The 14,755-nt window shown below is 41.7% G+C and overlaps 1 protein-coding gene across 1 annotated transcript in view; it reads right to left on the minus strand.

Moving 5' to 3' along the window:
- Nucleotides 1–14,755, minus strand: part of WDR64 (WD repeat domain 64) — a 121,110-nt gene that overhangs the window by 75,208 nt on the left and 31,147 nt on the right. Inside the window, exons 8-10 of the mRNA XM_061382520.1 lie at nt 13,343–13,477; nt 3,064–3,143; nt 1,353–1,492 (exon numbers count right to left, since the gene is read on the minus strand). Coding sequence (XP_061238504.1) covers nt 1,353–1,492; nt 3,064–3,143; nt 13,343–13,477 — 355 coding nt within the window. The remainder of the gene's footprint in view (nt 1–1,352; nt 1,493–3,063; nt 3,144–13,342; nt 13,478–14,755) is intronic.

A 14,755-nucleotide genomic window follows, 5' to 3' on the forward strand; every position in this document is an offset into this window, starting at 1 on the left:
TCTATCCATCGGATTCTCCAGGAAAGAATACTGGAGTGGGTTGCCATGCCCTCCTCCATCTTCCTGACCCAGGGATTGAATACATGTCTCTTATATCTCCTGCACTGGCAGGTGTGTTCTTTACCACTAGAACCACCTGGGAAGCTCCTAAATAATCCTAAATAGCATTAAATATACATAGCTTTATTTGATGCAGAATATCTTTTACAGTACTATACTCTCATTTAGGAAAGTCCCTACATTCATGTTCTTAAATAAATGTACCTCAGAACTTCATAGTTATCTTAACATTAATAGTGAATATTGTTTGTTAAGATTATTTCTAGGCATTTCATACAATTTTGCTCTTGTGAATGCTATCCATTTGACCATTTTTTCCTAACTGGTTTCTATTCTTACACAGAAATTTATTTTTATAAATTGCAATCATGAATATAACTACCCACTTTACTGAATTTACCTGTTCTAAAACTTTAAGCTGGTTTTCTTGAGTTTTTCCAGCAATCACATTATTTGCAAATATGCAGTCACCTCATTTCTAATAGTCATGTCATTTTTTCTTTTTTATTACTTTGTTTAGAACATTTAAAACACTGTGTAGTGATAGCAACAACAGAAATACTTTTTTCTTTCTTTGCTTTTTAAAAAATTGAAGTATGGTTGATTTGCAATGTTATGTTAGTTCCTGGTGTAGAGAAAAGTGATTCAGTTATACAAATATATATACTGATTTTCATCTTCTTTTCCATTATGGTTTATCACAGGATATTGATATAGTTCCCTGTGCTGTACAGTGGTGGTGGTCTAGGCACTCAGTCGTGTCCGACTCTTGCGACCCCATGGACTGCAGCCCGCCAGGCTCCTCTGTCCAGGGATTCTCCAGGCAAGGATGCTGGAGAGGGTTGCCATTTCCTTCTCTGTGCTACACAGTAGGACCTTTATTTTGTTTATCTAATAGTTGTTTATCTAATCCAAAACTCCTAATTTATCTGTCTCCCACCCACTTGCCCCTTTGGTAACCATAAGTTTGTTTTCTGTGTCTAGAAATCCTTATTTTTCCTGTCTTTAATGATCACAGAAGGGCCATATTATGTTTTACTATTGAGAATAATGGCTCTCTTCCCAGTGTTATATTCCTTTTACTCTTGCCTTTAAACATATGTTCTTTCTTATGTTGATATCAATAGAAACAAAGAACAAGGACTTCTTATTTTCTTATCCATATTAACAATATTTTTCTCTTTGACTATCAGCTATTTCAGTGAAAAACTGTATGCATCCTATATTTTCCAATAGTTGACTTTAAGGGAAAAAATTGTTCTGTTTCATTTTTGTTGTTTTCTTTTGGTTACCTTTGCAGAAGAAAGGCTGATAACATGTTGCTCTTTCTCATTTGTCACGATCTCGGTGATACTGAACATGTGCCCCACAAGTTTCCCCACTGGCTTGGTGCTGATGTTGGGGTGCCACAACCGGAGCACTTTATCATCTCCTGAAAGAAGGACATGTGAAGATTGTTTATGTTCTCAGGGATGCAGATGGTCACAGTTTAAAGAGTCTTTCTCAACTTTAATCATATCCTAATAGCTCAGCTGGTAAAGAATCCTCATGCAATCAGGAGATCCCAGTTTGATTCCTGGGTCAGGAAGATCTGATGGAGATGGGATAGGCTACCCACTCTAGTATTCTTGGGTTTCCCTTGTGGCTCAGCTGGTAAAGAATCCGTCTGCAATGCGGGAGACCTGGGTTCCATCTCTGGGTGGGGAAGATCCCTTGGAGAAGGGAAAAGCTACCCACTCCAGTATTCTAGCCTGGAGAATTCCATGGACTGTATAGCCTATGGGGTCACAAAGAGCTGGACATGACTGAGTGACTCTCACTATCTTTCTTCTAATATCAAATCACAGTCTGTTTCTTCCAGGATGCTATGATTGACTTGCTTTGGATCTGCTTCTTCTTGTCAAGGCTGTTTTGTAACCACTGTATTTACATATATAAATTTGAATTCTCATAAATATTCTATGAGTTCTTTTCTTGATTTAATATGTCCCTACTCATTTATGCATTAATGTATTGTGCGTGCATGCTCAGTCGCTCAGTTGTGTCTGACTGTTTGCAACCCCGTGGACTGTAGCCTGCCTGGCTCCTCTGTTCATGGAATTTCCCAGGCAATAATACTGGTGTGGGTTGTCATTTCCTACTCCAGGAGATCTTCCCAGCCCAGGTATCAAACCTGTGTCTCTTGAGTCTTCTGCATTGGCAGGTGGATTCTTTACCACCGCACCACTTGGGAAGCCTGAGATTGAAACTTAGAAGAGTTGAATAACCTATCCAAGGCTTGCTAGTGAAAAAACTAGTATTTGTTCCTAGACAGTCTGACTCCAAAGCCCAGGCTGAAAGCCATCACAGGCTTCATATCCCAGCTTGACAGATAAAGAGTCAGGCCAGCAGGATAGCTCAGTTGTCCCATCTTTCTCCTCAAGTTTCTTGTATTTGTCATCTTTCCTGTTACTCTCAGCAGATAATCTGAGCCCTTAAAATGTTGGTAGTTTTAAGCACTCTATCGTTAGTCCACTTCTCTGTTAATGCTAAACCATTGGCTTTTGATCTTTTTGTCAAGGACTCCTTTGAGGAGTTGATAAAATTTTGGACTGTCTCTCCAGAAAAATATGCACGTGGACACAGTTATTCAGCCTAAGGGGCTATAGGACTCCCTTAAAGTCCACACATGGGCCCCAGGCTAGGAATTCATGCTCTCACGCAATGAAACATTCTAGAGAGATTAAAGGTAAACTGTAAAACAAACAAATTTGTAGTAAATATAGGAGAATTTGTTTCACACAGTCTTAGGCTAGGGAGGGCCTTTCTAAGTGTGCCACCAAACCAAAAAGCCGCAAAGAAAAAGAATGACAGATTTGACTTTATACAAACTTAAAAATTCTCTAAAAGGTCGTATTAGCAGTAAAATGCAATAGCTGTGTGAAAACTCTGTAACTGTGCTAATTAAGGAGAGCACCATTTGCAAAGTAGAAAATCCCTGTGTAACGTGGACTGTCCTCTTACCTCCAGTGACAATCACGTTTGCTTTTATACAGTAACAGAAAGTGTTTGCTCCTCTTGGCATGGAAAACTCTCTGACAGGCCTGCAAAACACAAGCTAAATGTAAAACTTGTTTATTTTTCTTTCTAAAGTTAATTCCAACTTATAAATAATGTTCAAGAAGTTCATCTCTAAGTCATTGTGAATCTATTTACCCACAGGAAAAAAAATTGTAAGTAATGATTAAATTCTCACTGACCCACAGAATCTATTTATTCTATGATATGATATTAATACAGCATTTGCATTGTTTCTGTTTAAAAAGAAATCCATTCCTCTGCCCTGGAGCTGAGGTTGTGCTGGTGTTAAGAATGGACAGATATATCACCTCTAAAGCCAGAAAATACATTGTTCAGCTCAATGAGTCTTTTTCGTAGAACAAAATGGCAGGAATGTGTTTGGACATTTCTCCCTCTCTCATTACCCGCATCCAACATTCTGTCAAGTCTTGTTGATTTTACCTCCTAAATAAACAGGAAATTGACCACTTCTTCCCATTTCCATCATAATATCTTGCTTTGGGCTTCCCTTTGGTCCAGTGGTTAAGAATCCACCTTGCAATGCAGGGGACATGAGTTCGACCTGTAGTCCAGGAAGATCCCACATACCATGAAGCTACAAAGCCCATGCACCACAACTTCTGGGCCCACAGATCCTAGAGCCTGTGCTCCCAGCAAGAGAAGCCACTGCAGTGAGAAGCCCACACACCACAACAGAGTAGCCTCTGCCTACTGCAACAAGAGAAAGTCCACATGCAGCCAAAAATGAATAAATACGTTAAAAATAAATAATATCCTGATTCAACTCTCCATCCCCTCTCACCAGAACTACTGCAATAAACTAATTTCTCAGCTTCCACTATTTTCTATTCCTCTTTCCCCAATCCCACTCCAAATCCCGTTAAGTTGCAGCCAAAGTGACCTTTCTAAAACATGAATTGGATCACATCACTTTTCTCCAGTGGATTCCTGATGCTCTCAGGAATACCAGGTTCCATCACTTGGCCCACATGGCTTAGGTGGCGCTGGGTGGTCCCTGTCATCTTTCACCTTCTTCCTCGCTTTGATCCAGCCTTGTAATCTCTTCAGCCTCCTTTCTGGCCTCACTGAACTCTCTTCCTCCTCAAGAGCTTCTGCACAGGCCAAAGATGTTTCTCCCCTGGATTGTAGCCACACTAGCAACCACCCTCCTCCAGGTGTATGTGCTGTGCTTAGTTGGTCAGTCATGTCTGACTCTTTGCAAACCCATGGACTCCTTTGCAAACTCACCAAGCTCCTGTGTCCATGGGGATTCTTCTGGCAAGAATACTGGAGTGGGTTGCCATGCCCTCCTCCAGGGATCTTCCCAACCCAGAAATCGAACCCAGGTCTCCCTCATTACAGACAGATGCAGGTGTCTGCTTGAATATTAATTTCTCTGAAAGGCCTTTCCTAGACTCCACCCTCCTGCCCCCACCAACTACATTAAGCCTTTTGTGTTATTTTCTAGTCTGGTACCATGTTATTTTCCCTTAGGCATAAAGCACCTGACCTTAGTCTACTCTTGTCTTGTATGTTTCCTTTCCTTTTCTTTGTTCATAAATAAAATGGTAGTATGTACTATTCTGTTCCTTGATTTTCCACTTAATAATAAATCTTGAAGATCTTTCCAAATATGTACATTAAAAAACTTTCTTATTCTTTTTAAAATTGTCATACAGTATTCCCTTGAATGACTAAATCCTTTAATCTGAGGAACATCAGACTGTCAGATTTTTTGTGATTACAAATCATATTGCAATGAGCAGTCTTGTAAAAGTGTCATTTTTCTATAAGTTCTTAGAAATGATACTGCAAGTCAAGGGATACTTGCATTTGTAATTTTAAAATATATTGTAGTTTCTTTTTAATTATTTTTGCCCACTGGACTACATTTCTTTAAACGGGGCTCTTTCCAAAAACTGGGCCTTATAAAGCATAATTTATTATATATAGCTGGTATTTGAGGGCTATCTTTGAGATAATGAACCTAAGGGACTATACCCAGAAGCACCTTGGATTGCAATTATCACCTTAAACTTCAGGTAAGAATAAATTTTCTTTGTAAGTGCCCAATTGTGGATTTGGGTTATAAAAGAAATAGATATGAATTAAACACAAGCTGTAGTGTTCTCAGAACACAATCACAGAGTCAATGAGAGAACATGGAAATGAAATCTGATGGTTGGACATCATGTCTACAGGAATTCTTGGAAGAGTACTGAGACAAGAGGCTAATTGGAGAGGAGAGCCTAGGGCAATAGAGATACAGAAGACAAGAGATTCAACAAGAATTTATAAGGTGATATAGACAAATTTGTGATTGATTATTTGTGAAAGTTGAGGGGAAAAGGAATTATGTGGGGTTGCTAAATTTTTGCCCAGAATGATTTGATGGATCATGGTGCTGAAATAGGAGGGAAGGGGGCATGGCACAAACGTTTAAAAAATGATGTAGCCTGAAAACACGACATAGACTGATTAGAATTAAATAGATCCTCAGATGTTCAAGAATCTGGCTGCAATGCAGGAAACCTAAGTTTGATCCCTGAGTCAGGAATATCCCCTGGAGGAGGAAGAGCTACCCACTTCAATATTCTTGTCTGGAGAACCACGGACAGCAACCATGTAGCCGGGCAGGCTACAGTCCCTGGGATCACAGAGTCGGACACAACTGAGCAACTAACACTTTTCAAGATGGCAAGCTAGTCAACTTCCGCTAGACCTTGAGCCTCAGCATACACTCACTGTACACCAGCAAGTTAAATGACACACTCACAGGCGCCATGATAGTTCCAAGTACTACCATCAAAGATCAAAAAGTGGGCAGAGGCCCATTTCTGAAAATTTCTGCCCTCTCCCCAAAAGAGTTGGAATAATCCTCTCACTCATTAGTCTATGAAATTATTAACCAAACCATATTTCAAAGCCTTTCTCTCTCCTTCTGAGATGGCCTACACTGTCTATGGAGTATGTTTCTCTCCAAATTTATTTCTTACCTATCACTTTGTCTCTCACTGAAATTTTTCTGTGATGAGACATCAAGAACCTGAGCTTCATTAAGTCCTGAAACCAGGTGTGTGATCTCAGCTAAAAGGTTCAAGTCCCAAACTGAGGTGCACAGTTTCAGCTGTCAAGTCACGAAAGGACAGTGGTAAGGTAAGAAAACACGAGAGTTAGCTCTCAGTCCTAAAGGGGCCAATAGGACACCATGAGCCAGGTGTACTGGGGAGGATGCTCTGCCAATGTCTGCTCATTTTTGACTGGTGGGTCAACCCTGTATGCTCATGCACATCCAGCAGCAGGTCCAAGACAGAACTATTAATCTCTGTACTCTTTGACTCTGAGTTTTTGGTCCTACATTCTTAATCACTCCTGCTATATTTCTTTCTTTTGTTAACCCCAGAACACCTGTGTGACCACCAAGATGAACTTCTTATTTTACTCCCCTCTGACTGATCCTTACAAGTGTTGACACTTTATTCCCAGCTTGCAGCCAGAGCAACTCCCACTCATCATGGACACCACTGGGGATAACTTCTGTTCTATTCCCTTTCAGCAACTTTTCAGGTACTAACACCTGGTTGGAAAAATACCTCGGAAGGGATAGCATCTAAAATCATAAGGGCAATCCTTGACCAAATTATGGATGGATTTTGACTTGAATGGAATTTTGGATAGCATAGGAGTTAAAGACATCTCCTCAGGTTTGGGTCTGAAATGAATCAGACTGCATCAATCCCAACAAATTACCCCTCTGGGCCATATCCTCCAGGATTGGGAAAGATTTAGACAACAGAAATTAAAAAGAAAAATATTTATTAGGTACATAACCTACCATATGGGCTTCCCTGGGGGCTCAGTGGTAAAGAATCTGCCTACAATGCAGAAGACACAAGAGACACAAGTATGATCCCTGGATCAGGAAGATATCCTGGAGAAGAAAATGGCTACCCACTCCAGTATTCTTGCCTGGGAAATCCCATGGACAGAGGAGCCTGGCGGGCTACAGTCCATGGGGTCACAAGAGTCAGACATGACTTAGTGACTAAACCACCACCAACAACAACCTACAATATAAGTTAGGAAGCCAAGAAAAGTGACACTCAATGGGTCCCTGAGTTATACTATATTGCAGTTAGGAGCCGCTTTTTCAGTAGGAGCTACTCCCTGACCGCTGGGAGGAGCGATTGCCCCAGGGGAAGCCAGGGTACTAACCTCAGAGGTCACCCTGCTGGCCGAAGCCTCTCCTCCAGCTAAGGTTATTACCCCAGGGGGAGTAGCTAGAGATGAAAAGAGGTGCCTCCCCTCATATTCAGGAACCTCTTCTTTGTACCCTGAGATACTCAAAGGGCCCATCCTTAGCCCAGCTTGCACTCACAGCGATTATAAGTTACCAACCAACTGCCCCTTCAGTTTTGCCTCTGAGAGAAGGCCCTGATAGAAATCAGGGAACAGAAAGAGGTCCATGTACCTTTCGCAATGTCTGATCTAAGTATGGCAGAGGACAAGTTGAGAAGTTTATCTGAGGATCCTGAGCTTTTACAAAGGGGTTTACCCAACTAGTGAGAACTTTTGATCTCACCTGAGAAGATTTACAGATCTTACTATCCTGCTGTTGCACCCTCAAGGAAAAGCAGCGAACAATACTGGTGGCCAGAGCCCTTGCAGACCACCTGGCAGCCCGAGTCCAGTAGACCCATGCAGGGTCTACCACCAGGCAGGGAGTGACACTATCCCTGAGACAGACTCACAATGGATTACCAGGCAAATTCTATTGATAGAGATAGGACCATATGATTAACTGGTTAATAGAAGATATGAAGAAACTTGGGCTTCCCAGGTGGTGCTAGTGGTAAAGAACCCACCTGCCAATGCAAGAGACATGAGACATGGGTTTGATCCCTGCTTTAGGAAGATCCCCTGGAGGAGGGCATGGCAACCCACTCCAGTATTCTTGCCTGGAGAACCCCATGGACGGAGAAGCCTGGAGGGCCACAGTCCATTAGGTTGCAAAGAGTTGGACATCACGAAAGCAACTTAGAATGCGCACACGCGCACGTGCACACACACACACACACAAAACACACAAATAACCTTAGAGTAAAACCTGTTCATTATGAAAAAGTAAAAGAGGTCCAACGGGGCAGGATGAACATCCTACAATTTTCCAAGGGAGACTAGAAGAGGCTTAGGAAGTACAGAGATGTAGATCCCTTCTCCTCCAAAGGACAGACCCTTTTGGCTATGCATTTGATAGCCCGGTCTGCCCCAGATATCAGGTGCAAAATTCAGAAAGCTACTGCTGGTCCTCAAACTCCAATGAGTGATTTGCTCCAATTGGCTTATTCAGCTTTCAATAATGGGGATATTGCCAAAAAGGCTGAATGCACCCAAAGAAATATACTAAGGGTCCAAATGCTTGCAGTGACTTCGTCTGCTCAGAGACCACCAACTGGGAGGCTGACTTTGCTGAGCCAGCCTGTTCCTAGTGGACCACGGGGTCCATGGGTACCCATACAAGGCCAGTGTCCTCTGTGTGGACAAAGGGGGCATTGGAGGGAGGATGGCAATCAACATGCCTTTGCAAATAGCCAGAGCATTGGAAGAGGGAATGTCCCAGATGCCAGAGAGTGACCACTGAGGACCACTAATGGTTTCAGAATCAGAAGACTGACAGGGCTCAAGGCTGAAAGCTTCTCTGCCTAGAGATACTATCTACATAGCTAATGTTGAGCCATGAGTGATCATTGATGTGGTGGGCCACTTGATAGAATTTCTTGTAAACACTGTTGCAACCTTCTCCATAATAACCCAAAGGGTTGGAAACCTTAGCAATCCTAAGGAATATGTAACGGAGTGTCAGGGCTTCCCTGGTGGCTCAGTGGTAAAAGAAGAATTCACCTACTAGTGCAGGGACTTGAGTTTGATCCCTGGCTCAGGAAGATCAGAAATGGCAACTCACTCCAGTGTTCTTGCCTGGGAAATTCCATGGACAGAGGAGCCTGACAGGTATAGTCCATGGGCTTGCAAGAGTCAGACATGACTTAGCAACTAAACAACAACAGAGTGTCAGGGAGGAGACAAGGGCATGGTTTCCGGGAACCCCTTCTGTGAAACATCAATGGCCAATTGTTTTCACATTGCTTTCAGTTTGTGCCTGATTGTCCCATCCCTTTAACAGGGAGAGATTTACTAACTAAATTAGGGACCACTCTGTTTCTGGAGGAGCAAGGAGATCACCCTCATTGCCAAATGGTTCTAACGGAAAGCGAAAAGGAACAGATTGAAGCTGATATGGAACCCTTAGTACACCCTGGAGTGTGGAGTATCGAGATTCCAGGCTTGACCAAAGATATCCAGCCAGTGGTTATTAAGTTAAGACCTAGGCAGGAATATCCCTGCAAGAAGCAATACCCCCTAAAATCAGAGACACAGAGAGGAATCTTTTCCCTTAGTAAAGGAATAACTTGGATGGATTGATGGTACTCGGTCAGTTACCATGTAATATGCCAATACTGAAAGTGAAAGTCGATTGGTCTTGTCCAACTCTTTGTGATCCCATGGACTGTAGCCCTCCAGGTTCCTCTGTCCACAGGGATTCTCGAGGCATGGATACTAGAGTGGATTGCCATGCCCTCCTCCAGAGGATCTTTCCAACCCAGGGATTGAACTCAGGTCTCCCGCATTGCAGGTGGATTCTTTACCAACTGAGCCACCAGGAACACATTTTCAAACCAACTAGGGAGTATCAATTTGTACAAGATCTAAGGACTGTTAATGAAGCAATGGAATCCATCTACTCTATTGTGTCTAATCCTTATACTATCATGACTCACATGCCCAAGTCCAGATGATACAAATATTTATTGGTAGTGGTAGACATTCACTGGATGGGTAGAGGTTTTTCCCACACAGAGAGAACAGGCCTCAGAGGTAACAAAACACTTGCTTAAGGAGATAATCCCTATTATCTATTGAGGATTACCTCAATCTATACAAAGTGATACCTCTAAATTTACCTCTAAAATGCCCCAGCAAGTAGCTAAAACCCTGGGGGAAAGTCCTCCCTTCATACAGCATAGAGACCCCAATCCTCAGGGAAAGTGGAAAAAATGAATGATACTTGGAAGTGAAGTATAGCCAAATTACGCTGAGAGACTCAGGAAAACTGAGTCCAAATATTACCAATTACTCTAATGAGAACAAGGGCAGCCCCCAAAGAAAAGCTAAGATGCAGTCCCTATGAATTAATGTATGGGAGACCCTTCTTAACAAGTGATTTTGTATTAGATGAAGAAACAGCTGTGCTTCTCTGGTGGCTCAAATGGTAAAGAATCTGCCTGCAATGCAGGAGACTCAGGTTCAATCCCTGGGTTGGGAAGATCCCCCCTGGAGAAGGGAATGGCAACCCACTCCAGTATTCTTGCCTGGAGAATTCCATGAACAGAAGAGCCTGGCTGGCTACAGTCCGTGAGGTCCCAAAGAGTCAGACATGACTAAGCAACTAACACACAGAGAGATTACAAAGAAATTATGCCGTAAACTCAGACCAAGTACAACTTGTCCTGATAGATGGGAGACCCCTGTAATTTAATGATCACTCAAAAATGGATGGAGGAGCCTGGAAGGCTGCAGGCCATGGGGTCGCTAAGAGTCGGACGCGACTGAGCGACTTCACTTTCACTTTTCACTTTCATGCATGGGAGAAGGAAATGGCAACCCCCTCCAGTGTTGTTGCCTGGAGAATCCCAGGGACGAGAGAGCCTGGTGGGCTGCTGTCTATGGGGTCGCACAGAGTTCAGTCACACGACTGAAGTGACTTAGCAGCAGCAGCAGCAGCAGCAGCAGCAAAAAGCTATCAGATCATGGAATGAAGCAGGCCTGCTTAACTATAAAGTATGAGATATGCCCCGAGTCATTAAGTGAAAGAAAAAAATGTTACCACCTTTCAGCTGATTTGAATAAGCACTATGACAGTCCTAGTTTGACCTCATACGGTCAGACACTCTCCTGCCCAATAGGAATGAGGAGCTAGTGATGCAAGCCTGGCATCTACTTGAAGAATGAGGAAGAAGGCAGTCTTTTCCCCTCCCTCACTTTCCTTTGATTATAAAAATGTAGTGCACTTAATCCTCAGGGCAGAATCCCGCCAGCCTGTTTGCATTTCTCACAAATGTCCTATGTTAGTGAATCTACTTCTTGCCTATCACTTTGCCTCTCACTCAATTCCTTCTGTACTTAGGCACAAAGAACCTGAGCCACAGTAAGTCCTGACACCAGGTGAGTGATTCTAATTAAAAAATCGTTGAGTTCAGGTCCCAGTCTGGCTTTAGCCTGAGTTCGAGTCCCACCACGTGGGCTCAAGTCCCATTCTGAGGTGCACCATTTCAGTGCTACTAAGAAAAGTTAAAATGCTATAAAAGGCATAGATTAAAAGGTGAGGGAAGTAAAATTTAGCTATGAACAATACATTTAAGGGGCTATGAGATATCTAGGTGGACATGGTGAGCAGGTATAAGTAAGTCTAGTTTCAAGACAGCTTGGGTTTCATCAGTATACAGGTATTAATATATTGGGATAGAGGAAAATAGCCCAAGATTTTGCATAGAAAGTGACTATTAAGGTTGGTTAAGGACAAAACTCTGGAGAATGCCACCACAAAAATAGCAGATGCAAAAAGAGAAATCACAAGGGAAAAGAACAAACATAAGATTCTGGGAGAAAACTCTGGCTTCCCAGAAGCCAAGAATAGAGTTTTAGGGAGGGTGATCAGTAATACTGCCCAACTATCTTCCAAGGTGGCTGTGCTCCTTTTACATTCCCAGCAGCACTGGATGAGAGCTCCTGTCGTCCCACATTCTTGCCAGCGTTTGATGGCAATGTTTTGGATGTTGGGCACTAGAGGTGTGTAATGATATCTCATTGTGACTTTACTTTGCATTTCTCTAGTGATGTAGGATGTGAAACATCTTCTCATGTACTTATTGCCATCTGTATACCTTCTTTGGTAATGTGTGTGCTCAGATCTTTTGCTTATTGTTCAATCAGGTTGCTTTATTGTTGTATTATAAGAGTTCTTTGTATATTTTGGATAACTGTCCTTTATCACATATATGTTTTGCAAATATTTTCTCCTAATCTAGGGCCTGTCTTCTTGTTCTCTTGATGGTGTCTTTTTCAAAACAGAATTTTTAATTTGAATGAAGTCCAGTTTGCCAGTGATTTCTTTCATGCAGTTGTATCTTAAATGTTATTGCCAAACCCAAAGTCATCTGGATTTTCTTCTAGGAGATTTATAGTTTTGCATTTTATCTTTGGGTATATGATCCATTTTGAGTTGTTTCTCTAAAACTTGTATAATGACTATGTCCAGATTGAGAGTTTTTATCAGGAATGGGTGTTGGATTTTGTCAGGTGCTTTTTATGCATCTATTGATATGATCATGTGATCACACTTTCTTCTTTAGCCGTCCCTAATCCCAGAAAGTTCTCTTGTGCCCACTTGGGATCCCTGCTTCCCCCTGCTCCCAGGCATCCACTAGTCTACTACTTTCTATTTCCACCAATTTGTCTTTTCTGGGCATTTCCTTTAAATGAAATTCTTCATATGCACTTTTGTGTCTGGCTTCTGTCACCTACATAATGTTTTTGAGGGTTATACATGCTGTAGGATATATCTCTCTTTAAAAAATACAATGGCTGTTTTATAGTTACTATATATTAGTATAACCTTGCTATACATCAATATAACTATTAATAAATATCTAACTAGGGAGTAACTAAGATTATACACTATTCAAACTCACCTGTCTATAAGAGAGCCATTTTGTGTATTTATTAAACATGAAACATGATGATTGTGCTACAGATACTCATAGGTAATTGGCTAGTCAATTGACCTATAAGAATGATTTTTAAAGTATAAAGTTTTACCAATAGAATTATGTTTGGAAAAAATAGCTATATCAACATTGATTTATTTTAATAGAATATAGCAATAAACAACAAATGAGCAGAATTGCTTCAAAGAAAAGAGAAATCATGTTCATATTTGTGTAACTTCAACTGCCTTCTGGAAAATCTAATTAATCTTGTTGAACAAATGGAATATTTAACATCTGATTCTTCTAAGAACCAATTTAAAAGCTCCAAGGCTGCTGTGAGTTTAAGGAAAACACCTGAAAGTCACAAAATGTTTATATATATAAACAATTGTACTTACAAATTATCCTCAATTCTTTTCAAGGATTCCAAAACTAATGAATGAACGTTGTCTAAGGAGCAGGATCCAAAGCAATGTAAGGCTGAAATATATCTAATTTTCATAACCCAGTCATTATGTAGCTTCCTTTTAACACTGGGAATTACAAGAAAAAAGGGGATTATGTTAGACTCACAGACACATCATGTTGAATTTCTATTTGGTATTTCACTTTTACTTTAACCAAATTGCAACTCTGAGCTATAGTAAAGCCTCCATGTATTAACCCCACTCCAGTACTCTTGCCTGGAAAATCCCATGGACGGAGGAGCTTGGTGGGCTGCAGTCCATGGGGTCGCTGAGGGTTGGACACGACCGAGCGACTTCACTTTCACTTTTCACTTTCATCTATTGGAGAAGGAAATGGCAACCCACTCCAGTGTTCTTGCCTGGAGAATCCCAGGGACCGGGGAGCCTGGTGGGCTGCCCTCTATGGGGTCTCACAGAGTCCGACACGACTGAAGCGACTTAGCAGCAGCAGTAGCATGCGTTGTGCAACTTTCAACTGTTTACGTTTTCACCATCTCGCATATTTTAAAATAAAAAATAAAAGTTTGTCATCGGATTTTGAGCTATAGATTCAGAATTAAATTTTAATCTAGATGAATTTCAGTCCAATATTGACCCTATCATCTTTTGTTGCTGTTGTTTAATCGCTAAGTCATGTCCAACTCATTTGCCAACCCGTGGACTATGACCTCCCAAGCTCCTCTATCCCTGGAATTTCCCAGGCAAAAATACTAGAGTGGGTAGCCGTTTCCTTCTCCATAGGATCTTCCCAAACCAGGAATCAAACCTGAGTTTCCTGCATTGGCAGGTAGATTCTTTACCACTGAGCCACCAGGGAAGCCACTGTCATCATTACCCTTTCGAAAAAATTCTGTTTTATAACATTTTTTATCTTATATGAGTCTGTTTCATAATATTTTAAATCTTATACGAGTCAATTCATTTTCATATTTCCCATGAGTACATTCAAAACTGAAGAACAAGGAGGTTTGCAATCCCAGATCACTGGTGAAGCTGAGGCTAGGGCAACTGCCATATGTGTGCCATGTCTGTGCTCAGTCGCTTCAGTTGCATCTGACTCTTTGCGACCCCGTGGACTGTAGCCCACCAGACTCCTCTGTCCACGGGATTTCCCAGGCAAGAGTACCGAAGTGGGTTGCCATGCTCCCAAAAATAAAACCCGTATCTCCTGCACCTCCTGCATTGCAGGTGGCTCCTTTACCTCCTGAGCCACCAGGGAAGCCAGTGTATTTGTTTCCTCAGTCAAAAACACTGGTTGAGCTTTATGGCCTCAATCCTAGATACTGAGGACATAAAGATGATTAATGTAAAATCCTTATCATCAAGTATCTTAGATTGTAGTTG

Source organism: Bos javanicus, chromosome 16 (assembly GCF_032452875.1).
Source record: "Bos javanicus breed banteng chromosome 16, ARS-OSU_banteng_1.0, whole genome shotgun sequence".
NCBI lineage: Eukaryota > Metazoa > Chordata > Mammalia > Artiodactyla > Bovidae > Bos > Bos javanicus.